Raw genomic sequence first — 26,898 nt, forward strand, 5'->3', positions numbered from 1 at the left:
CACAGCAGGCCAAGCAGCATCTCAGGAGCACAAAAGCTGACGTTTCGGGCCTAGACCCTTCATCAGAGGCTCTGATGAAGGGCCTAGGCCTGAAATGTCAGCTTTTGTGCTCCTGAAATGCTGCTTGGCTGCTGTGTTCATCCAGCTTCACACTTTTTGTTACCATGGATTCTCCAGCATCTGCAGTTCCCATTATCTATGTTTGTAATGTTGTTTTGCAAGCAGTAGGGGAAGGTGTGAGCGGAGACAGCACAGTACTGAGGTATGCTGACAAAGTGAGATTCGCTCAGCAACAAGTTGCTGATTGATTTGTGCATGTCTCACCAGCTGTGGCTGCTTAAGGCTATCAGCTTGATGCCAACTTTTTCTCTTTCCTTGGTAGCTGAGCAATATAATGGAAAATGTTTGTGCTCTGAAAGGCGAGGTGGTATGTCTGTCTCCCTGGCTAAATATCACAAACTACTAAAAACCACAATTTCTTCCACTAGTTGCAGTCAGCTATTGCTTTTAATCAATAAGTCTTCAGTTCACTTAACTTTATAATTTGTGAACCACTTTCTGTTTACCTCCTATGATGAAGTGAAAGAACCTGAAAGAAATCTGAAGAAGTTGATTTCTTTTTCTTTATATTCATTGACGGGATGAGGGTGCCATTGGCTGGGCCAGCATTTATTGACCATCCTAATTACTCAGGTGGCCATAAGACTATAAGACATAGGGGTGGAAGTGAGGCCATTCAGCCCATCAAGTCCACTCCGCCATTTAAATCATGGCTAATGGGCATTTCAACACCACTTCCCTGCACTCTGCCATGGCAGGATTCGAACCTGGGTTTCTGGATAATAGTCTAGCAATAATGCCACTAGGCCATCATAACCGCTCTGATTTGGTGGTACTAAACTGTTTCCCAGTATTTGTTTTCCTCTGTCTCTATAACATTTTTTTTTGTCTTGTGTCTGTCTATGTGTGTATGTGTGGGTGGGATATTTGAAGGAGGTTCGTTTTAACAAGTAGAATTATATGCTGACAGTTCATCATTGTTTACCTGTGCTTAAGATCTATTTGTTAAATCCAGAAATCTGCTGCATGTTTCCTGTTACCTGAGTCTATCAGACAGATAAGCTAGGAACCTTACATACTTCAATAGCTCTTTTTCAACTTTTTGGGACCACTCTGGGAATAGTGTGCTGACTCAAGAAAAGCAAGGAAAAAACAGATTTTCCTTCAGTAATGTGTTTTCTGAAGCAAAAGCACTTTAACCAATAGGTTATTTTTGAGGACAGTAGGATAAGATGTAGAATCTAGGTTGGGTCAAATATGTCCGCTATCCTGGACTGTGTTGTGAGAACATGTTGTTAGGTGTCTAAGAAGGCGATCCAACAGTGTCCTGCAGTTGCAGGATACCTGTTCAGACTTTCTTGTTCAAATTCTTAGCATCTAGTTTGCTGTAGGAGGGCAGTAGAACAGGACACTGCACAAGATGAGATGTATAGTTAATGATGCTGACAATGAACAGTAATCCTCCTTAGTAGGCATATTTTGCTGTGGCCTCGTGAGAATCTCCTCTCAATGGCTAGAATTCTTTTGGGAATTGACGTCAAGGTAGCCCTTGCTTGACTACTCATGCAGCATGTCATTTTGGGCCGTCTAACGTTCTGCCCATTGCATTCGTAAATGACATTTGTAAGCATTCAGAGTTCATCTTCAAGATCTCCAACATTCCAGGAGACCATCTTTTATGCTCCTCCAAGATCTTGGTGTAATACAACTTAGTGTACTCTTTCCTAAGCACTGATTAACAGGGTTGCTACTCTTAATTGTTCAGGTTTGTTATCAATTATGTCACAATCACATAATTTCACCATTGTAACTGGAAGAATTTCCAACTCAATCCCTTTCATCTCATTTTGAAAGGCATGAGGAATTGCCCAGCATTGACACCACAGAGTGATGTTTTATTCTTGTATACTATCATATGTTATAGTAATGAAAATCCACACAATCTGACTTGCACACTTCTTAATGCCATGTCCCATGTAGTGTGCAAAGTGAGTACTTCCCTAAATCCTTACAAAACGTGATATCAACGGTCATGTCAGTATGGCAAGCTACAATGTATTTCTTCAAACACAACCTATTTAATCACACTAGAGACTTCAAGAGTCAGGCCGTGAAATAAGAACTCTTCCACAGGGATTTCAAACACTTGGTTCTTTTAAAATATTCTTGTGAATTATTGATATTTGTGTTCATTAGAAATCTGAGGTCCTGTCAATGTTCCAGAAGCTATTTGCCATTATTTGTGAATCAATGAATACTTTATATCTAACCTTGTTACTGTTGAAACACTGATCAAAACTCTGGATTGGTTCAAAGCTTTGATACTGTCAAAAAGCCATTTAAAAATGAAATGTGATGTGTTAACTTTGGTTTCGAAGCCCCTGATCTCCTTATTCAAACAAAGTAAAGAACTCATATTTCTATACTGTTATTGTGCAAGTAAATGTGATAGTCATCTTTCACTACTTTCAATATTGATTGTTAAGGATGTTTGACTGTATAGTGAAGTGTTTGAAAATATATTATCTGAATATGTTCTTAGACCCAGATCATATAACATATATTTTCTACTGAGATATTGAACTCTGATTATGATGTAGAATTCAGAAAATATATTACAGCATATCGAGTATTTTGCTTTTGCACTAGTTTGGGTGAGGTCATAGTAAATGCTTTGCAGGATTTGCAGAGCAATATTGAAGTTACTTTCTAGATTGGTTTAGAAAAACCAGAAAACAATTCCACTTCTAAAACATCTTTCTTGTTCACAGGGAAACTTAGAAGTATTTTGCAGGCAATACTTTTTAAACTGTAATTACTGTTCTAATTAGGTAAGGATGGCAACTAATTTACATACTGAATGTTGCACAGGAAACAGCATGATGAATGAGTAAATAATCTGTTTTAAATGCTAGCTAAGGGATAAATATTGATCAGGACATGAGAGAGAGCTGCCTTTTTCAAACACTGCTGAAGGATTCTTTACATCTCCCTGAGCATGCAGTTGGTGCCATGACTTAATGTTGAATTCAATAGACAGAAATGCAACCTCTCACTCTACTCTCTTGCTACTTAATGTTTTGTTTAAAGAATATGTAACCAAACAAAATCATGCCACAATAATTGGATTAAAGAGGCTCCTCTGCTTTTCTAGCTACTTTTTCATTGCTATTCAAGAGGCAAATTAAATTCTCATGTGAATGTTTTTCTTGTTTTACAGAAAAAGAGCAGAGAAGAGACTTCTGGAGAAGGGAGTGGTGTGGAAATCCTTGAGAACCGGCCGTATAATGATGGTCCAGGTGGTTCTGGACAGTACACCCGCAAAGTGTATCATATTGGTATGCACATCCCTAGCTGGTTCAGGTCTATTTTACCAAAAGCTGCATTGCGTGTTGAAGAGGAGTCCTGGAATGCCTACCCCTATACCAGAACAAGGTACATGTTCACAGATGCAGAGGCTTTGCGAGAATAATATTGCTAAATAAATACATTCTATTCTTTATAGATTAAATATCTTGGACGACTTTAAGATCAGAATATGTGAAAGCGATTCAAAACAATATGGTCTGCTAGGATTTGTAGTGTTTCGAGGTGAACTTTTTTGAGTGGAGATGAGACAATAAACTCAGGGCTATATCTTTAGATCTGCCAATACCAGATTGGAGGCAGGCATTCACTCACTAAAAGTAGCACCACCTGTCTTTGTGCCAACTCCCCCACTTTATCCCAGCCTCAAGCCATTTTCGCAGAAGTGGGATGGCAGTGCAGAGGATCAATTTAAGGGGGCTAACTGGAGTAATTGTTTTTACCTTCAGTTTACTGTAGGTAGCAAGTGTCAGTTTAACTGCCTTTAGGTTTTGCGTTTATCTTGCCTTGAACAAATTTCACTCCCTGTGCTGTGTTTATGTGATGTATATACTCTGCCTGACAGTCTGCTATATACCAGTCAGCTGCACACGCACACAGAAATCAGTTCGTTTGCTATAATTCCTGCTTCATAATTTCTTAAACATATAACTGTTTTCAATGAGCTAACCCACAGACTGAATCATTCCCTCAAGAGATTGATTATTAGACTATTGTTGTCAATGTGACGTAGGTGGCCACCTGGTGGACCTGGGGGCTAGTATTCCTCGCACACTTAGACGCGCTCCTTGCTTGCCTGAGTTCAGCAATTTCTATCGGCTGCATTCAGTAGAGCAACAATTGCAAAGCTCCAACTGTGCTAACCTGGCTGGTAATCCTAATGAAACGGAATGACTGTTTACAGTGTCAGCACTGGCATTCATAAGAAATGACAGAAATCTCTTTTCTGCCTGGCCTTGTATTTTTGTAATTTTCTGGTCCTGAGAGCAGATACTTACAGCAGGAAGATAAAATCACTATGTAAAAACCAAATATCATTTCAGGAAAAATCCTTCTGCTTGTGCCCAGTGTGGTTTATCCTGCAATTACACTGTAGCTATCTGTCTGAAACTCAGGGACTGCCCAGACCCACGCAGATTATTTTTGTAACATCCAGTCATGACTGTTGGTGTATTCATAGGTTTGTTCTCTCTGTCCCCTCCTGCCATTCTCTCACCTTCGTTTCCTGTATTATTATTTTGCTCTGTTGCTTTGACTTACTCCTTGAATTGCTATTTCCGACTCAGGCTTGATCTCTCATCCAATTGTTTAGTTTAAAGCCCTCTCTACTTCCCTAGTGTATGGTTTGCTGGGACACTGGTCCCAGCTCACTTAATTGTGCAAACCATTCCAGTACCCACATTCCCCAGTAAGGTTTCCTGTATCTCAAGAACTGGAACCTACACATTTTTGTCACTAATCTTTGGTTCACATGTTTGTTTTACTGTTCTTCTGTGTCTTCAGCCAATTGGTACGTAACTGATCTACTCAACCTTTCCTGAGATGACAGTCCCTTACATTGGGACTGGGTGGAAATTCTGGACCTGCACTTACCAAAAGCCAGACTGGGGAAGTTTTCTCCAGGAAGTCTCCTCCGAGTGAGCCACTTCTGGGCTCCCCTGCAGATGGTATGCTGATTCTCAGTGGCATTTGGCTTACTCACAGGACTGGCATTTCTAGAGCCTCTCCAGCCCCTTTGAGAGAGAAGGGTGCTGTTGAGGTTGATAGTCAAAGTTAAAACTACTTAAATTTTGAGGGAGTCCTCTGAGATAAATTGTTGGGGCAGTAGGGCACTGGCTATTTCTGTCAACATGTCTGTGCTGTCTCTCCAAGAGAAACACAGCTAGTTCACTTGCTCAGCCCTTTTCTCACAGTCCTCCAAATTTTAACAGTTTTGAATGATTCTGCTTCTACCATATTCTCAGACATTGCATTTCAGATCATAATCATTCATTTCATAAAAATGTTTTTCTCATGTTGCTGTTGGTTCTTTTGCCATTCACCTCATATTAGTTTTCTCTGGTTTGTGATCCTTCTACTAAAGGGAGTAGTTTCTCTCCAGCTAATCCCTTTAGATTCTTCATGGTTTTTAATCCCTTCAACGTACCTCCTTTCAATCTTCTCATTTCTAAAGACAATTATTTAGGCAAGTCAAATCTTTCCATATAACTGAAGCCCCTCATCATTAGAACATGTTGGCCATGGATCAATGTGAAATGTTCTGTCTTTCCTGAGTTGAAACACTAGTTTGTTGTAATAGCGCCGCAATATATTTTGAAGCTTTTAGCTGGATTTCTTGCCAGCAAGTAGCATGCGCTGCTGGTTGTACTTCTGCATGAAGTGGTATGCGAGTTCTCAGCGTGATGTAGCAACCCTCACTGCTTGGCCATATTACTCTCAATTGGTTAATTATCCAGATATGGTGAACTGTAGGATGTTATTGTGATGGATTGTAATATGGTGATGTGAAATGTAAGCAACACTGAGGGTAAGGTAATATTTATTGTCGATCTTTAATAATTGTTCTTGATAACATCTTTCATTACACTCCAACCATCATTTACTCTTTATTTATAATGAATCTGACAGTACGCTGCAACAAACTACATTTTCCATTACTCTAAATCCTCATTTACAGAACTGATTTTATGCCTGCAGTCATAACCTTATTCAAGAAAGACATTTATCCAAACACAATTAATTGCGGTTACTACAATATTAATCTATCATATCTGTCTCTCTGGCAATATTGAAATTTGCTGAATGTTATCTCTGTTCTTCTGAGATTGCAATGTAATGATGGAGTAAGCTGATTTATACTTGTAAACTACGCGTATTGTTTGCAAAAGATTTGAATATTTTTATTCGAAAGAAGTTTTGTAAAAGCCTGAAAGCTTTAATGTTCTATCCACTGGACAACCTGGATTTGGATACAGGAAACACTGCACAGAAGCCCATTTGTCCAACTGTGACTGTGCCAACTCTGCTATACCAGTTCAAAAATTTAGCCTGCTGCCCTGCCATCTCCCAAATGCCCTTTATCTCCTGTTATTTAAAATATTTATCCTCTATTCCCCAGAAGTTCCAGTGACCACTGCCTCGCCACTACTGTGGTAAAATATTCCAACGCCAGCAAGCTGCTGTGTACAGAAATTCCTTCTAACTCCCTCTGATCATTTTAAATTTGTCATTGACACAAAAAACAGAATCAAGTCTTTCTTCATCATATCTCTAACTTCAAAAATCTCTTTTTGTATCTATTTTTAACATGTGTTTCAGTGTGAGCCATTGCAGTATCTCAAATCTGTCCTTAAAAATGTAACTGAGACAATGGGAACTGCAGATGCTGGACAATCCGAGATAACAAGGTGTAGAGCTGGATGAACACAGCAGGCCAAGCAGATGTAACTGTCTTCCTCAAAAGGCAATGGAGGCAGAGTCGTTGAATCTTTTTTAGGCAGAGGTGAATAGATTTCTGGGTAAGGAAGGGGTTGTAGATATTGAGGATTGGCAGGAATGTGCAGTGACCAGATCACCCACCATTTTATTGAATAGTGGAGCAGGCTTGAGGGGCCAAGTCCTGCTCCTGATTTCTATCTTTGTTGAAGTTCGCATCTTCAGCGTCATTTTAGTAATCTTTTTTTCTGGATGCACCAGATCTTTCAGATCTTCTCTGTAACGGAGTGCTCAAAATTACAAACCATACGCTAATCATAATCTAACCCACATGCTGCAATTAGACTCTCAAACTTTTGTTTAAAGTGATTAACTCTTGGGAATAGCTAATTGTGTCCCCTAGCTGCTTCAATGTAAACCTTGCTCCTACAGGAATGCTATTTATGATTTGAAGATAAAGTTTTGCTTTGCAGAAATTATTGTGCATTGTTGTACTACTTTTTTGCAGATACACTTGCCCCTTTGTGGAGAAGTTTTCCATTGATATTGAAACATATTATAAACCTGATTCAGGTGAACAGGCCAACGTATTTAACCTTTCAACTGCTGAAAAAAGACAGAGGATGATTGGTACAGTATTTGTTTTCTGTGACTTTTAAAAATACGGTTCCATCATTAAACTTTTGGTTATGGAAAATAGAATTAAAGTAAGATGTCAAGCAAAATTTACACAGCCATTGTATTACTTTCATTAAATGATTTAATGCAATATACATATTGAAGAACTTCATAATGAGATCTCATTGTTGAGTAGCTGGATCCCGGTTTGCTAGTGAGGGGCTTGAAACTTCTTTTGTTTGTTCTAGTTGAAGTTTGCTTGTCTTAGGCTGTGCTGCTGCGTTAAGTGCAAAGCTGGGGTGGCACACAACAATTTGAATGAGAAAGAGTTTGTTACCAATATGTGGTTCCCGACTCTGGGTGTACATCTTGTTTTCAGTGAGTTGCTGCCGCTATGAATACAGATTGCCAAACCCACAGAAGGCCGCGTGCTATTGAGGAAAGAATTTTATTAAATGTTTTCTTGAATAAAGATGTTAATACATTAACAATTCACTTTCCATCCCTTTGGAAATTTCTAATGAATGTGTTATGAAAATAATATAAAAGAAAGACTTGCATTTATATAGCACTTTACGTGAGAATTGGATGTCTTAGACCATTACAAACAATAAAGCACTTTTGGAAATGCAGTCATTGTTGTCATGTAGAAAATGCTGTAGCTAATTTTCACAACAGCAAACTCCCACAAACAGAAATGTGAAATTGATCAGATGACCTGTTTCCTGTGATGTTGATTTAATAGACAGATATTGTCCAGGATAATTCCCTTGCTGTTCAGGATAGTATAATGCATTCTGTACAACCATCTGAGAGGAGTGTAAGGCGTTGGTTTAACATTTCATCTGAAGAACATCACCTCCAACAATTCAGCGTTCCCTCGGTTACTGTAAGAAATGTCAACGTGGATATTTGTACTCAAGCTGTGGAGAATGGCAGTTACTTGAAAAGCACTTTAAATTACTCAGCATTATAAGTAAATATAAACAGTAACAAAGTATTTTGTTAAAGGATTATTGAACAAAATATATATAGTACATTCTCATGTTCTAAGGCGTTGGAAATGTTTACCACTTTTTCTGCCTTATTCCAGCTGAGCAAAAATGCATTTTTTTGGCAGTATGGTCTATTTAGAGATTTCTGTCTTTAGCAGAGAAAAGCATTAAATGTTAAACCTCTACCCTCTAAGTTGAATACAGCACTTTAAATATCTGAGTACAATAATAGTAAATAAAATAGCTGCAAATATAAACTAAATTTAAAAGTATGGAAGAAAAATGCAACATTCTGCTTATAACTACCTGCTGTAGTGGACCCTCCAAGATTAGAGTGAGAGTGGGCCTTTGCTGATTAGGCTTCAGATAACCTGTTGTGGCCATCTCTTGATCCTGGCGACTTCCTGCTGCTGCTGTTGTGAGGGTCTATGGTGCTCCTTCTCACTGGTTGTTGTCACCTCTAGACTCCACTCAGACTGCTACTTGGAGGGGCTGCTGCTCTTGGCCTTCCTCTCAGTAGCCAGTGGTGTGTTGTTTACAGCTGATCCCTCTGGCATTTCCTACCACCACCACACCACCCCCCTTCCTCAAACCTTCTCTCTCTCTCTCTCTCTCTCTCTCTCTCTCTCTCTCTCTCTTCTCCCTCTGTGATAATAACCAATGCTGCTGGGGTACTTGTGGCAGGTTGTAGCTCCCGGTTGGTGGGGCATCTGCTGGAATTCTGCCAGGGCGGAGTGTGGAAGGTGATGACCGACTGGTCTGGGTAGAGCTTGACAATTCCTCTACGTTGATCTGACCGCTTGGTTCCGTTCATTGTGCTGCACTTTTAGCCATGGCCACCACCCGCGGAGGCCGGGAAGGGAATGGGGGCTGGCAAGCTCTGTCAGATGGCTCAACCTCGGCTGGCTGAGTCCAGGGGGCAGTAGTAGTCAGCCTGCCCTGTTAAGCGGCAATAACTTAGTGAAGTTAAAGCGTGACAACTCTAAAACAAACATGGCTAAACATATACTCCCTGTATCCACATTCTCAACGTTGTGTGTTGGTACATAGCTAGGGCAAAGTTTCTTGCCCATAACTATTAATTTGTGCATATGTTTCATGTATTGTGTCTTTTTGAATGCACCAGCAAAACTAAAGGACTCTTGTGGAACAGTGGTATTGTCCCTACCTCTGGGCCAGAAATCCTGGGTTCAAGTGCTCCAGAGGTGTATCATAACATCTGTGAACAGGTTAATTACAAAATGTCAATAGCAACGAAACTCAGCGAGACCTCTGCAAAGAAATATTAGTTTTACAGTAGTGACATATTAGTTTTAAAGATGATTTTGTGTTTGAGCAATTTCTTGATGTAATATTTCATTAACCAATTGTAACTATTATAAACCAACAGTCTTATCAAAAATTCATTGTTTGTGTCACTAATGGCACCACTTTGAGTTTCAATCCTGTGGAGTACGTGACATTTATAAATCCATTAAGATTTACAATATACAGCATTATTCAGGTACATTCATGTTTATGTCTGATTAAATCATAGAGATACTTGGACTGAAACATTGGTTCAGTTCGAGAAGTGTATGAAATTTGAAATGCATCATAACAGAAAGATAGCTGCTGTACACCAGAGTTGTTAAACTGTACAGCCAGGGGTGAGGTGCCGGATGCCTGGAGGGTGGCTAATGTTGTGCCTTTATTTAAGACCATAAGACATAGGAGTGGAAGTAAGGCCATTCGGCCCATCGAGTCCACTCTGCCATTTAATCATGGCTGATAGGCATTTCAACTCCACTTCCCTGCACTGTCCTCTTGGCCTTGATTCCTTGTGAGATCAAGAATTTATTGATCTCTGCCTTGAAGACATTTAACGTCCCGGCCTCCACTGTGACCGTGGCAATGAATTCCACAGGCCCACCACTCTCTGGGTGAAGAAATGTCTCCTCACTTCCATTTTAAATTTACCCCCTCTAATTCTAAGGCTGTGCCTACGGGTCCTCGCCTCCCCGCCTAACGGAAACAACTTCCTAGCGTCCACCCCTTCTAAACCATACTTTATCTTCTAAGTTTCTATTAGATCTCCCCTCATCCTTCTAAACTCTAATGAGTACAGTCCCAGGATCCTGAGCCGTTCATCGCACGTTAAACCTACCATTCCAGGGATCATCCCTGTGAATCTCTGCTGGACACGTTCCAGCGCAAGTATGTCCTTCCTGAGGTGTGGGGCCCAAAATTGGACACAGTATTCCAAATGGGGCCTAACTAGAGCTTTATAAAGTCTCAGAAGCACATCACTGCTTTTATATTCCAACCCTCTTGAGATAAACAACATTACATTCGTTTTCTTAATCGCAGACTCTACCTGCAAGTTAACCTTTAGAGAATCCTGGACCAACACTCCCAGATCCCTTTGTACTTCTGCTTTACGAATTTTCTCACTGTTTAGAAAATAGTCCATGCCTGTAATCTTTTTTCTGAAGTGCAAGAAAGGTTTAAGAAAGGTTTCAAGGAGAAGTTTGGGAGCTATAGACCAATGACTCTAACATCAGTGGTGATCACATTGTTTGAGGGGGCTCTGAGAGGTAGGATTTACACATGTTTGGAGGCACAAGGACTGCTCAGGGTTAGTCATCAAGGCTTTGTGCATGGGAAGTCATGTCTCAGAAACTTGATAGAGTTATTTTATGGACGGGATCAAGAAAATAGATGAGGGCAGTGCAGTAGACATTGTCTACATGGACTTTAATAAAGCCTTTGACAAGGTTCGCATGATAAACTGGTTGGTAGAGTTAAATCACGTGGCAGTCCAGGTGACCTTGTCAATTGGATACAAAATTGGTTTGATGGTAGGAGACAGAGGGTGGTGGTGGAGTGTTGTGTCGTGTCTCCGACTGGATGCCTGTGATCAGCAATGTTCCGTAGAGATTGGTGCTGGGTCCGCTGTTGTTTGTTATTTACATAAACTATTTGGATGAGAATTTAGGAAGCATGGTTAGTAAGTTTGCAGATGACATCAAAGTCGTTACTGTAGTGGACAGTGATGACAGTTATTGAAGATTACAAGGAGATCTTGATCACTTGGGCCAATGGGCTGAGGAGTGGTAGATGGTGTTTAATTTAGATAAATGTAAGGTGTTGTATTTTGGTAAGACAAACAAGGGCAGGACTTAGACAGTTAATGGTTGGGCACTGGGGAGTGTTGTGGAACAGAGACCTGTGGTTCAGGTACATGGTTATTTGGACGTTGTGTCAGAGGTAAACTGGGTGGTTAAGAAGGCGTTTTGCACTCTTGCCTTTGTTGCTCAGACCATTGAGTACAGGAGTTGGGATGTCATGTTGCAGTTGTACAGAACTTTGAAGCCACTTTTTTTTTAGATTCCCTACAGTGTGGAAACAGGCCCTTCGGCCCAACAAGTCCACACCGCTCCTTGAAGCATCCCACCCGAACCCATCCCCATTCCCCTATAACCCACATACCCCTGAACTCTACGGGCAATTTAGCATGGCCAGTCCACCTAGTCTGCACATCTTTGGTCTGTGGGAGGAAACCAGAGAACCTGGAGGAAACCCACACAGACACGGGGAGAATGTGCAAACTCTGCACAGACAGTTACCCAAGGCTGGAATCGAATCCGGGTCCCTAGCGCTGTGAGGCTGCAGTGCTAATCACTGAGACACCGTGCTGCCCATTTCTTTTGGAGTATGTGTACAATTCTGGTCACCCTGCTATGGGAAAGATTTTATTAAATTGGAGAGAAAAAAATTCCCAGGACGTTACTAGGAATGGAAGATTTCAGTTATACAGACAGGCTGGGACATGTTGTATGAAAAAAATAGAGTTAATATTTTGGGCCTAGTGACCTTTCCTCAGACAGTTAACTGTTAAAATGTTAATACTGTTTTTGCCTTTGCAGATGCTGCCAGACCTGCTGAGCTTTTCCAGCAACTTTTTTTTCCCTGATTTACAGCATCCTCAGTTCTTTCAGTTTTTGTCTGCAGATTGCAAATGGAGTAAGAACCAGGGAGAATTTATGCAAGTCTATTTCTTAAATTGCTCTTGTATTAGAAATGACAATTAGCATTATGTTAATTGGGGCTAATTTTCCTTTTCGGGTTTTGGGTTTAAATATTCGTCCCTTCTATGCTTCGTTTGAAATAAAAATGGCACCTGTGTCTGTGTGTTCTAGATCTGATTGATATTGTCAAAGACCCCATTCCACCTAATGAATACAAAACAGAAGAGGACCCTAAATTGTACAAGTCTTTCAAGACAGGAAGGGGGCCTCTATCTGATAACTGGATACACGAATGCAAGAATAAGCCCGGAAAAATGCCAATTATGTGTGCGTACAAACTCTGTAAAGTAGAGTTTCGATACTGGGGAATGCAGTCCAAAATAGAGCGATTCATCCATGATGTGGGTAAGTATGGGTTATTTCAACTTACGCACTTGTGTTTTTCCATTAAATGCTATCATGAAATTGATTAAATGAATTTAGTGTCTAGTGTTTTCAAGTCTGGCAACGAAAGATGACAAAATGAGAATTATTTGTACTGGTTACCAACTTGATATGTAAACAATAAAAGTCATTTATGAAGAATTTATCACAATATAGACCGTTGAACAGTTAGGCTTCAAGGTTAAACTTAGTGTTTTAACATTTTGGATGACATATTGACTTAATGTGCTGCCGAAGGGAACACAGCATATAATTTAGCGGCAAAACTATACATTGCATGTAAATGGCTTCTGCATCCCACTCTGAGAAAGGAACACAGCTAGTTACTTTGAAATTAGTTTGCACGCCACCTTCTTCTTGTCTGTCCTGTTCAAATATTTTCATGCAAATATTAGTTTGCTATGTAAACCTAAACTGGCAAAAACAGTTTATTTTGAGTAATTTTATGGGATTTGCATGCGCTGTGAGTTTTGAACATGGAAATATGTTCTATTGATTGGAGCTCTAACATACCAGCTTGACCTGAAGACTGCAATTCTTTATGTTGAAGAGGAGCAATGGGCCTGTTTGACTTTAACTTTGATTATTAATAAAATTTGAAGTTCAAGTTAGTGGCATTCCCCTAAAGAACTCCCAACAATTGGATGAATCATACTCCAACAAATCCTTAACAAAATCTTTCATGTTCTTCTTCCCAAGTAGCTTGGTTGTGATGCTCAATCTCTTCTTCACATCCTGCCACATGAGCTTTTATGGGAGCAGAATTCTATGGAATATGGACAAATCCCTTATCTGACTGAACAGATGAAGACATACAGAAACTTAAAGGATGATCTAATTTTTAAAATATTCATTAATGGAGTGTGGACCTCAGCTGGCTTGGCCAGCATTTATTGCCCACTACTAATTGCCCAGAGGCAGCTGAGAGCCATCATGAATCACATTAAGGCCAAACTAGGCAAGGATGATAGAACTACCTCCCTCGGGGATATGAGTGAACCAGATGGGTTTTTACAGCAATGGGCAGTGGTCACATGGAGTCCATTAGACTGGTATTTTAGTTCCAGATTATTTTCATTGAATTCAAACTTCATCTGCCTTGGTGGGTTTTCACACCCTCAGAATATGAACTTGGGGATTCTAGATCAGTAGTACAGCGATGTTACCATTAAACTTCTGCTTCCCTGAATTGATGTGTCTAAAATGATGAAAATGTTTGTTAGGGTAAGTAGAGAGAAACTATTTTCTGGAGTGTGGGAAGCCCATAATAAGCAGACAAAAGTTAGAGCAAGGCCAACAGGAACAAAGCCAAAAACATTTTTTTCCACATAATGGTGGTGGAAGCCTGGAACTCTTTTTTGAAAAGTTGTTGATAGATCTTTGTTAGGCAAGGGTTTTAAGGATTCCTGGCGTCCTGAAGAGGATTCATAGCAGACTAAAAACATCAACTCCATTTCTGTTTCCACAGCCCTGCTGAGTTTCTGCAGCAATCTGTATTTGTTTCAGTTCTCCAGCATCTCAGTGTCATGCCTTTTCAATTTTGGAAGCAAGCTCTCGCTATTAATTAACCAGTCCTGAAAGAACAGAAGGAGACAGTGAAGAGATATCATATGCCAGTGATTTCAATCAGATCATAACTGTGCACTTCCATATTTAATTTGTGCGAATTGAGTGCTGGAGAGCAGAACACTATACATTTCAGCAATCCAATGTCAGCTTTCATTCTACAAGTTTTGATGTAACTAGAGTTAAGGTAACCCTCCTTCAATAATATACCCAAGCCCCAATTTCAGAAAAAGTTGTTCCCAATGCAGTAAAGTGGCATTTGCCCCATTTCTATTACCATCTATCATTCGATGCTTTTAAATAATATGGTATTTGAAGCTAGTTGTATGCTCAGACAGAGGATGACTAGGAACAAATTGGAGCCAACCCAACTTGTGTACCATCAAGAGAAGAGATAAGGAACATTCATGTTTTCACATTCTCGGGATGTCCACACACACACACAGGCACTAAAAGTAAAAAAAAAATTACATAGGCCAAACTGGAAAAAAACTGACAAGATACGTGAACACCATCTAGCCACGAAGAGACACGACCAGTTCTCACTGGTCTCAATACACAGAGAAAGAAGGACACAAATTCAACTGGGACAACACATCTGTAATACCTCAAGCCAAAGAGAGACATGTCAGGGAATTCCCGGAGGCCTGGCATTCCAAGCGGAACTCAGTCAACCAACACACTGAACTGGGCCCAATATACCAACCACTGAGAAACAGAACCGGAAGCAATGCCAACCACCCCAGCAAACTGAGACATATAAATAACAAGCGGGACAGAACACCAACACTTCACCGAAGGTGCACTGAGAGTGTTACCTAACAGGGTGACAAAAGGTCTGCAATCAAATACACCAAATCAGTGAGCAAGTCTACAACCCCATCCACAACCCAAGCTACAATTCTTCTCAAAAACTGTGTGGTTGAGTTTTTTGAAATAAAGGTAGGGTGTGGATGAGTTGTGTGTGGATGATGATAGCTTGTCTGTAATTGTAGTATATGTCATTGATGTAGGCACTGGCGGGATGACATAAAATTTTTTACTGTGATTTTCATGTAAAAGTACACATGATGATAAATTTCTGTTCTATTCTATTATCATCAATAAGGTAATAGGCTTGTGAACAATTGAATAAATGAGGATAATTTTGTTCATGAACCATCACCTCTCCTTTTCGTATAATTTGCTGAAGTATTTTGTTAGTGATTAAAATTGTCATTATCTATTACATAACAATACAGAAACGGAATGTGCAGGTTTTTTTTGGTTAGCCTCATGTCTGTCACTTGGGAAAGATAATTGTATAAACCAAGTTGCGGAGAAAACCACGTACGTGGGGTTTTTGTTTGCCTGATGTGGAACTTTACACTTTCCACAAAAAATCAAAATGAGTTTGTCTATCTGTTTTATCCAAAGGAGTTTGCACATTGAGTTTTGAATTCCATTTGGTGAAATATAGAACCATAGGGTCATACAGCACAGAAACAGACCCTTTGGTCCAAGCAGTCCATGCCGAACATAATCCCATACGAAACTAGTCTCACATGCCTGCGCTGAGCCTATATTCTCCAAACCTTTCCTATTCATGTATTTGTGCAAATGCCTTTTAAACATTGTAATTGTGCTCACATCCACCACTTCCTCAGGAGGGTGATTCACATGTGGAATGAACTCCCTCAGGAAGTATGGCTACAGTTACAATGTTTAAAAGACATTTGGATAAGTACATGAATAGGAAATGTTTGAAAGGGTATGGGCCAGGCACACGCAGGTGGAACTAGTTTATTTTAGGATTATGGTCAGTATGGACTAGTTGGACTGAAGGGCCTGTTTCTGCGCTGAGTGACCCTGGGACTTCTCAGCATTCTGGAATTTAACAAATTAAAGTAACAGCATCACTGGTGAAGGCCACTGGTGGGAATCTGCTGTATATCTGGCCCAAACAAGCCATCCATTAGTTAGAGATTCAGTGGAAATCATGTGGAGTAAATTCCTGCCTAACGATATGTCGGTTGTACATGCCTTGGTATACTGCAGGGGAGGTGGTGGCATCGTGTAACGTAGAAAATAAATGCAGAAGTGCGTTTGGCCGTTTTTGAAACTGCTTCATGATGCAATATGACCATGGTTAAGCATTCACCTTGATGCCCTGTTTCTGCTTTCTCCCCATAACCTTTAGTCCCTTAGTCCCAAGAACTAAGTCTTAACTCCCTGTTAAAAACATTCAATGTCTTGACTTCAATAGCTTTGTGGCAGAGAATTCCACAGGCTCACTGCTCTGAGTAAAGAATTTCTTCCTCATCTCATTATTAAATGATAAGTCCTATATCCTTCGACTGTGATCCTGATTTTTGACTCCCCAGTCATCAGAAATATCCTTCCTGTATTTCCTGTGTCTAGTCCTATTAGAATTTAAAGGTTTCTGTGAGCTATCCCCTATCTCATTCTACTTAACTGCACTGAATATTGTCCTGATCGATGCTGTCTGTCTTCACACAACAGTGCAGCCATCCTAGGAATCAGTCTGCTAAACCTTTGCTACACTACCCTCTCTTCCCCCCTCCCCCAGCCAGAACATCCTCCTTCAGACAAGGAGAACCCAAACTGCATGCGGTGCTCCAGGTGTGGTCTCACCAATGCCCTGTATGATTACAGCAAGACCTGCCTGATCTTGTATTTGAGATAATAAAATGTGAGGCTGGATGAACACAGCAGGCCAAGCAGCATCTCAGGAGCACAAAAGCTGACGTTTCGGGCCTAGACCCTTCATCAGAGAGGGGGATGGGGGGAGGGAACTGGAATAAATAGGGAGAGAGGGGGAGGCGGACCGAAGATGGAGAGTAAAGAAGATAGGTGGAGAGGGTGTAGGTGGGGAGGGGATAGGTCAGTCCAGGGAAGACGGACAGGTCAAGGAGGTGGGATGAGGTTAGTAGGTAGCTGGGGGTGCGGCTTGGGGTGGGAGGAAGAACCGGTTAGGGAGGCAGAGACAGGTTGGACTGGTTTTGGGATGCAGTGGGTGGGGGGGAAGAGCTGGGCTGGTTGTGTGGTGCAGTGGGGGGAGGGGATGAACTGGGCTGGTTTAGGGATGCAGTGGGGGAAGGGGAGATTTCAAAATCTCCCCTTCCCCCACTGCATCCCTAAACCAGCCCAGTTCATCCCCTCCCCCCACTGCACCACACAACCAGCCCAGCTCTTCCCCCCCACCCACTGCATCCCAAAACCAGTCCAACCTGTCTCTGCCTCCCTAACCGGTTCTTCCTCCCACCCATCCCTTCCTCCCACCCCAAGCCGCACCCCCAGCTACCTACTAACCTCATCCCACCTCCTTGACCTGTCCGTCTTCCCTGGACTGACCTATCCCCTCCCTACCTCCCCACCTACACCCTCTCCACCTATCTTCTTTACTCTCCATCTTCAGTCCGCCTCCCCCTCTCTCCCTATTTATTCCAGTTCCCTCCCCCCATCCCCCTCTCTGATGAAGGGTCTAGGCCCGAAACGTCAGCTTTTGTGCTCCTGAGATGCTGCTTGGCCTGCTGTGTTCATCCAGCCTCACATTTTATTATCTTGGAATCTCCAGCATCTGCAGTTCCCATTATCTCTGATCTTGTATTTGAATCTACTTTAAATGTAGGCCGACATGTCATTTGTCTTCTTCACTAACTGCTGCACCAGCATATGTTTATGATTTTATTGTCACAATGAGAAAATTAGGAAAATACAATGAAAAGCTTTTCTGCTGTTGTTACAATCTGGCACCATTCTGGGTTTGGGTAGCTTTAAGAATGAGAAAAGGATATAGTTTAAAGAGAATCCATTAGCCTTGAGCAAGCTTGTTGTCAATGACGCCTGTGCCGCTACCTGCACTGGACCCAACCAATGTTCAAGTGGCTGGAGGCAATTCTGCTCTGTCCCTGCCTCCCTACTGTCCTGCTGCCTGCACCAGACTAGCCAACATCAGAGTTGCATCTCTCACTGCTGGATTGACTTCCATGATGTTGCTGTGATGCCCCTGTGCCACTACCAACCCTGGACTCAACCAATGACAAAGTTGCCGATCCTCGGGTGCCATTTTTCGCCGCTGACATTGCCTGTGCCAACATTAGCAGCTGCTGATTTCCATGTCTAGTCCTGTGCTAGCTGCAGAAAAGTATTTAGGGGCTGACTCAACTCCATCATGAAGTCTGTACTGGGCTAACTCAACACTGCCACGAGATCCACACTGGTCTCATTTGACATGTTGCCAGTGTTGGATGGCTTGAGCTGTAGGGAGGGGCTGAATAGCGGTCCAGAACATGAGCCCTACTGCGCTGCCATCGAATGTCATTAGACTGGTAATCCAGAGCTCAAGGCTAATTTTCTGAACACATGGGTTTAAATCCCATTACAGCAGATAGTGAACTTTGAATTCAATAAAATCTGAAACTTTTTAAAAAAAAGTTGATCTACTGTAAACTAGCAACCATTTTGATCATTATAAGTGCCCAATTCTTGACTGGTGTCCTTTGTGGAATGTAATCTGCTGTCCTTGCCTGATATGGCCTGTATGTGTCTCCAGATCCACAGAAATGTGGTTGATGCTTATCTGCCCTTTGAAAAGCCCTAAAAAGACATTCCATTCAAGGGCTGTTCGGGATGGGTAACAAATGCTATCCTTGCCAGTGATGCTCACATTTCCATCTAAGAATTTTTAAAAAAGACTCTCAGCTTTGATGGGATGAGTTTGCTTTTGAGGACCTGTTATCTCTGTGATCTTGGAGCCACCTGAACACCAAAGGCCCTGGCTTCTCCCCTCGAGTTGTACATGAAACATAGGTAGTTAAGTGGCTTGGTTTTAAGCCCTTGCTCAACGGACAATGATCGGTAGAAAATTAATGTTTGTCTGTTTGTACTGTCTTGTCTTTGTCTCATCAAATCTTTCCTTTCCACGTCGTAGTTTAAATCCCTTCAAACCCATTTAGATGCACATACCTGATTCGCTTAAATTTATCGGTGTATTGCAGGTTTAAGAAAAGTCATGCTGAGAGCCCACCGCCAAGCATGGTGTTGGCAGGATGAATGGTATGGCCTGACCATGGAGGATATCCGGCGACTGGAGCGTGAAACACAACTCATGCTGGCTCAGAAAATGGCCCAGTTCATGGCACAGTTCAATTTAAACAACAGTGAGCCCGAGCAAACTGGTCCAACTCATTCCTCCAATGAAAGAGATCATGACATCAGCAATTCTCTCATCAGCCCAGAGCCTGACAGTGCCAATGTGAAGGACTACAGTGACTCGTTAACGGAAAGATCACTAACAAAACAGTGGTCCACATCATCCAAATCATCACGTTCTTCAAAGAGAGGAGGTAGGATCTGGGAACTCATGCTTACGGTTTTCTCAAGGCTTCCTTTCCATTAAAAACTCACTTTCTCCCTGCTTTCTGTCTTTTCATCATACGTGCAAGATAATTATGGCGAATATTTATTTTTGAATCCAATATTGTTTCACACATTGTAGTTTGCAGAAGCTTACTGTGCACAAGTTGACTATCCTGTTTCCTACCCTATTCCTATTTACAATAGTGACCATATTTCTCATCACAAGGATGACTTTGACTATTCCAGACAGTCATGAATGGTTTTCTGCAAACACAAGTCTGTCTGTCTTTTTTCCTTTGTCATCTTGTTTTTACTTTATAACGTTTCTCCGATGATATCCCATCGACTTCCATTTTAAAAGCATTGACTGTTTACTGGGCTAGTGACTCTGCAGCTGTCAGTTATCAGTGCCCTTGGAGCATTTCAGCGAAATGGCACTCTTCATGTGTGAGTCGATACAATGTTTAATCCACATAGGGTACCACAGCCAAATCTCTCCTACTTCTGCAAAACATCCACGTACATGACTCCAACAGAAAATACTGGATAGCTGCACAGAATGAGAATTTGTCCTTTTCTGTTCATTGCCCAAGGACCTCGCTGTTTCTGTTCACTTATTTGAATAAACTTGTATCTACCTGTCAAAATGAGTTTTAATATTTATTTAATAGTGTAATTTCAAGCTGGAAGTATGAATAGAATATTGAACAGCTAAAGATTACATAATGCAGCTCACTCAATCCCTCAGCTGGCTCTATCATCCAGTCCCAAGTGGTATATCTCATTTTAATCTAGGATGAGTTCACTGCCCTTTGATTACAAACTAATTTATATTGATTCAGCTCCCGAAGCCAAATTTCAATCATTAAATTAGTTTCCCAATAATGACATTTATTTTCTTCTCACTTCATATTTGATATTGTGCAAATACATTCATTTGCTAAACAAATGTTCCACAGCAGAGGGTTTCCCATTGGTCTTTCGAACTGAATTTCTGATATGTTTCACTACTCCATCAGATGAGCTTACCAGTTAGTGTCTTTCAGCGCATGCATGCTTCTGTGGAGCTGAACTCCTGTTGTAGTGCCAGCTGGACAGAAAAGCTGTATTTGCTGAGGCATGTGACACTAGATTATTGTGTTGATTCCAGTGGTGTAACTGAAAGAGCCAAAGTTTAGCCTAGAGGAAAGGGCATGACAACCATTGTCCATGCATCAAAATAGTCTCTGCCCTTCCATCAGCAAGAGTATAAAATTCAGAACGTTGGAATTTTTGTAAATGCTTTTTTTCATCTTTTCATTTGTTTTGCAATTGAGAGGTTTTCTTTTAAGAAAATCCAGTTAACATTCTCAAATATTAATGATGCTGAAACTTCATTTTTAAAGTTTGCCTGAAATTCAGTGCTATTATTTTTCAATCTGTTAGTAACAGTGCTCCATTTTCCTTGTATTTATCCCACATAATATTTGTTTGAAAGAAGTAGAAATGGACCATTCCTGAATGTTGATTCATAGAATTCCTACAGTGCAGGAAGAGGCCATTCAGCCCATTGAGTCTACATCGACCTTCCGAAGAGCATGGAATGAATGAGTTATTTTTCTAAGCAAATGACATTGGGGTAGATGAAAAGCAGTGAGCAATTCTGCTGACATTGTATGGACACTCTCAGCTTTTTTTGGTTTTTAAGAGCCTGACTTTCCCAGAGGCACCAGATACTAAAACCTTTCAAGAGTTAACTGATTTAGTTAAGATACATTACACCCCAAGCCTCATCTAATTCTGAGACACTATTGGCAGTTCAAACCAGGGAACCTATGTCAGCATTTTTGATGAGTTTAAGATGACTGGTAGAGGCATGTGACTTTGGTTTAACCTTTAATCAGATGCTGAGAGACCACTTGGTCTGTGAGATTAATGATGTAGCTGTGCAAAACCAGCTTCTAGCAGAAGCCCAACTGGACTTCAAACAGGCGCTATTGCTGGCTTTGTCATTGGAAAATGCAGCAAGTGCAGCTTATGAGTTGCAGGATATTCCGATGGAAGTGGGCACCCTCACCAGTCTGACTGAGCTTGGGGAAACACCACTTGGGTGAAGGCAATTACATGGCATCACTTAGGACATATCCTGAACAGGGGAATTCTAGGTCAGCCCACAGCAAAACCCAAAAATATAGCCAAGCCTCAGCCAAACGATTAACATTTTTTTCAGTATTCAGGCCAGGAAGCCATTGTAGTTCCTGCCAATGTGGGGACTCCAGACAGCAAATGTGTCCCACTGGATTTAAATTGAGTAAGAGAACTCCGAGGCCAGCATCAAGGAGAGTACACAGCCTGCAAAGTCCACCTGCATCTGGAACAATTAAATTGTTTAGTATCATCCAAATCAAAACCAATCAATATAAACATTTGGTTAAATGCTCACCCTGTTCTAATGACAGTCAACACCGTTGTGGCCATTTTACTGATTGGTCATTAACAATATTCACTCTAGACTCTAGCCGTTGAGTTGGTGCAAGGCCTTGGCTAGACTGAGAATTTATACCAGGGAACCTTTATAGATTAAGGGTACAACTTTGGTTCAGCACTTGTATGAGCAGCAGGCTCAGTTACCACTGATTATAGTAAAAGGTGTGATCCAACCTTGATAGGGCTAAGTTGGTTAATTCACCTTGATTGGCTGAACGCTTTTCATTGAGAGATGACTGCCTGAATTGAAGTCCTAATTAAATACTGGAAGGTTTTCCAGAAAGGTCGAGGGATATCAAGGGAGCCAAGGCCACTTTGCATGTTGACCAGGCAGCAAGACCATGTTTCTGCAAGACCCGCCCAGTGTCATCTGCCTTATGGGCAAAAGTAAAAGCAGAAATCAGGAGGCTGGAAAGTGATGGAATCATCAAACTGGTCCAGCTCACAGAATGAGAGCACTCATAACAATTGTGAAGCCTGACTGTCGGTTCGCCTTTGCGGGGATTTTAAACAAATGGTAAACCACTTTTTCACAGCTGGATAAATAATCAGTCCCTCACATAGAGGATTTATATGCAAAACCGGCAGGGGTGCTGTCGTTCACAAAGCTGGACGTGATCCGTGCTTACCTACAACTGCAGTTAGATAAGGATCCGCAGAAGTTTGCTACAATTAATGGCCATGAAGCTTTGTACCAATATAGGAGACTGCCATTTGGGGTATCATCAGCCTGTGCAACTTTTCAGTAGATAACGGAGAACATTTTACAAGGTCTGCCTCAGGTCACTACTTTTACTGGATGATGTGCTAATAACAGGGAAGACCAATAAGGAGCACTTAGGGAACTTGGGCATAGTCTTTAGACATTTCTCCCAGGTGGGTGTTTGCCTTATAAGGGAAAAATGCATGTTCCAGGTACCTCAAGTGACCTACCTGGGTTACAGAGTTGGTAAGACCGAGTTATACCCATTGGACAATCAAGTGAGTGCGATGAAAGGGTGCCCTGGTCCCCATGTGTGTACCAAAGCTTTCCTTGGGTTGGTGAATTATCACAGAAGGCTCATTGATAACCTGGCATCCATCCTGGCAGCTTTGCAGCAACTTTTAATAAAGGGTCAGCTTTGGAAATGGTGGTGTAGCCAAACCATAGCTTTCAGGGAAGTGACGAAACAGCTACCATCCTGTAAGGCACGCTGTGATGCCAGGTGAGCTCTGCCATTCATATTCATTGCCTTCATGTACAGCATCGGGTTAGTGTTAGCTCATAGATGGCCCAATGGAGAGGAACGCACAATAGTGTATGCATCCAGGATTTAGGCTAATGCAGAACATAAAGATGCCCAGATAGAGAAGGAAGGTTTTGTGTTCGTATTTGCAGCCAGGAAGGCCCACCAATACCTTTACAGATATAAATTTGTTACAATAATCGACCACAAATGCCTGCTAGCTCCACTTAAAGAAGAGCTACCCATAGCTTCAGGCCGAATTCAGCAGTGGGCTCTAATATTAAGTGTGAATAATTACAATTTGGGACACGATCCAGGATGCCAAGTAGCAAATGGGGTGCGTTGAGCCGCCTCCCACTGACCAATGCAATGCAGTTGTGCTGTCATTGGAAGTGTCTGTAATCTTATAAACACACTTCCAGTCATAGCTGAAAATATCATACTTTGACAGGACCGGATCTTTCTGCATTCAAAACTGAAGCAGCTGGTGGTGATGGGAAAACCAAAGAGTCATCACAACCAAAATTGAAACTTTCTTTGACTTGGAGAGACCAGATCACGGTAGAAGATGGTATATTATTGTGGGGAGCAAGAGTGATTGTCCTGAGCAAAAGTTGCTGCGGGTTACTGGTTAAACTCCACCAGGGTCATCCAGGGATTTCAAAATGAAGATATTAGCAAGATGTTGTGTCTGCTGGCCAGAATTGGATGCTAGCATAGCTGTGTCGGTGGTGTAGTGCCCAGAGTGCCAACTAGGACAAAATTTACCGTCAGTAGCTCCCTGACATTCATGGGATAGGCTAGGTAAATCTTGGACCCAATTACACATTGAGCCCATGAAAGGATCTGCATAGACAATGTTCTTGGTCATTATGGATGCCCATTCAAAGTGGTTGGACGTGTGTAAAGTTCAATCATCAAACGCAGGATAATAACATAAGACTGCATGCCTCTCTTGCGATACATGGACTTCCAGAAGTTTTGGCCACAGATAATAGGCCATGGTTTACCAGCAGGGAATTTGAGTATTTCCTGAAGTCAAATGGTATTTGACATATAAGTATAGCTCCATACCTTCATCATCCACTGGTCTGGCAGAAAGAGCAGTCCAAACTTTGAAAGCAGGCTTAAAGAAACAGCCTATAGCTTCACTAGGTACCAAACTGTCCTGGATCCATGTATTATCAGACCACCCTGCATACAACTATAGGGACAGCTCCAGCAGAGTTGCTAATGGGGAGAAGATTCCACACCAGGTTAAACCTAATCTTCCTGGATCTGGAAGTGGAAGGTGAAATGGCGTCAGGAATGCTAGTGCTGGACACATGACTCTGCTAAGCAAGAGAGAGAGTTTTCTTTAGGGAGCGAGGCTTGGTATAGGAACCACAGCAATGGCCCTGCATGGGAAAGAGGCATGCTCAATGTGAAGTCGGGTGCTGTGAGGCACATTGCTCGGGCAGGTGAGGTGGGCCTGAACAAATACATGGACCACATGAAAGCTGCAAACCCACAGACAGAGCAGGAGCAAAACATACCAGCCCCTCACTACAGTTGGAAAAGCTGGTGGGACCTGCGGGTTCTCTCCCTTCAGCTTGTGTCAAAGAAACCTCCGAGTTTGAGATGGATGTGGCAGCCTTGACACCTTTTGCCACTTGAAGATGAGAATGAATTTCTTCAAAGACATTCTTGGCGCAAGAGATGAGGTACAGCGTTACATGTCGCCCGTATCAGAGACAGATTTGGAAAGACCTGACCTGGTGCAGGAGGCATCACTAAAAACAATGATGAATGTTATCTGTCCGAGAGGCAGTGACAGGATTGGCGGCCGGAAGGCGGTTAGTGGCTTCCCCTTCTCCCCCCATCCCCTCACTAAACCTTTCCTATTTACCCCTGACCCCTCCCCTTCTCCCCCCCCCCTTTAATCCCGACCCCTTTTCCCCTCTCCCCTCCCTTCACCTCTCTCCTTAGGTATCCCTCCGTCTGGCAGTCGTTGCCCCGAAGGCATGCTGACTATTGTTCCCACCAAGCGATTCCTTCCCCCTCCCCCTCTTCCCACACCCGCCCCTCCTCCCTTTTCCTTTCCCCTCTCACCCCTGTTCCTGAGACCGGTCCCTCGGGTGGGGACACGCTCTGGACCTTCACTTGTACCCTCTTCTCCTCTTCGGACCCGCCCCTTGTTCCTGGCACAGATCCGGCTCGGCTTACTCTGGACCCCCGGACCTGGCAACAGTAGGTAACGCTGCAATATCATCTGGAGACCAATTGTTAGTTCATTTCTTCCCAACTCTGCTGAAAACAACTCCAAGTACAGGCACATCACCACCTGAATACATTATCCCTGAGGAATCCTTGCTAGTCAACAAGCAACAGTGATACTACAACCGTCATGGACCCTAAAGTTACCGAAGGCGGGCTGAATGTTACTCTTGCCATCCGACTGCTGATGCATGGGAAGGAAGTTGGAAGCATCATTGGAGAGAAAGGTGAAACTGTGAAGAAAATGCGCGAGGAGAGTGGTGCACGCATTAATATCTCTGAAGGAAATTGTCCCGAGAGAATTGTAACCATCACAGGTCCAACTGATGCGATATTCAAGGCATTTGCAATAATCGCTTTTAAATTTGAGGAGGACATCGATAACTCAATGTCGAATAGTACAGCCACCAGTAAACCACCTATAACCCTGCGGCTTGTGGTTCCAGCCAGTCAGTGCAGATCACTGATTGGCAAAGGGGGTTCCAAGATTAAAGAAATTTGTGAGTCAACAGGGGCTCAAGTCCAGGTGGCAGGGGATATGCTGCCCAATTCCACTGTGCGTGCTGTGACAATCAGTGTGTAAATGCAAATATGTGTGGTGATGCTGGAGTTCCCACCGAAAGGTGCCACCATCCCCTACCGCCCAAAGTTTTTTTTCGGCAGTAGATTCGCCAACTTTAAGTACATTTAAGTCCTCATTGGCAAGCATATGGAAAAACATGGAATAGTGTAGGTTAGATGGGCTTCAGTTCGGTATGACAGGTCGGCACAACATCAAGGGCCGAAGGGCCTGTACTGTGCTGTAATGTTCTATGTTCTATGTTTTTAGTGATAGTAGCTGTGTGGTAAATATTGATCAAGAGACTAGGCAGAGCACATCTATTCCAGGAAGTAGTAACTGTAGGATTGGTCAGAATCAGCTGGAGGTTATCCAAAATTGATAACTCCCATGGCACATTAGATTGCCAGATGTGCTTAATCACTTTATGGTTGGAAATGATGGCCTGCTTCCAATTTGAATCTTACTGCTTTTTGCATGGATTAATTCAGTAATAAGAAGATCACAGCACAATATTGTTTAAGTTGCCTGCCACT

The 26,898-nt window shown here is 42.0% G+C and overlaps 2 protein-coding genes across 12 annotated transcripts in view; both read left to right on the forward strand.

Moving 5' to 3' along the window:
• Positions 1–26,898, forward strand: part of LOC125464019 (membrane-associated phosphatidylinositol transfer protein 2) — a 427,235-nt gene that overhangs the window by 315,731 nt on the left and 84,606 nt on the right. For all 11 annotated transcript variants that reach the window (XM_059654853.1, XM_059654859.1, XM_059654857.1 and 8 more), the window contains 4 exons: positions 3,281–3,495; positions 7,370–7,491; positions 12,656–12,889; positions 19,495–19,842. In XM_059654853.1, the coding sequence (XP_059510836.1) occupies positions 3,281–3,495; positions 7,370–7,491; positions 12,656–12,889; positions 19,495–19,842 (919 nt within the window). The remainder of the gene's footprint in view (positions 1–3,280; positions 3,496–7,369; positions 7,492–12,655; positions 12,890–19,494; positions 19,843–26,898) is intronic.
• On the forward strand, positions 25,930–26,494 carry LOC125464282 (poly(rC)-binding protein 3-like). The gene is given in 1 exon segment (XM_059654851.1): positions 25,930–26,494. A coding segment is annotated over 1 exon segment (561 nt). The 5' UTR covers positions 25,930–25,933.

Source organism: Stegostoma tigrinum, chromosome 26 (genome assembly GCF_030684315.1).
Source record: "Stegostoma tigrinum isolate sSteTig4 chromosome 26, sSteTig4.hap1, whole genome shotgun sequence".
Lineage (NCBI taxonomy): Eukaryota > Metazoa > Chordata > Chondrichthyes > Orectolobiformes > Stegostomatidae > Stegostoma > Stegostoma tigrinum.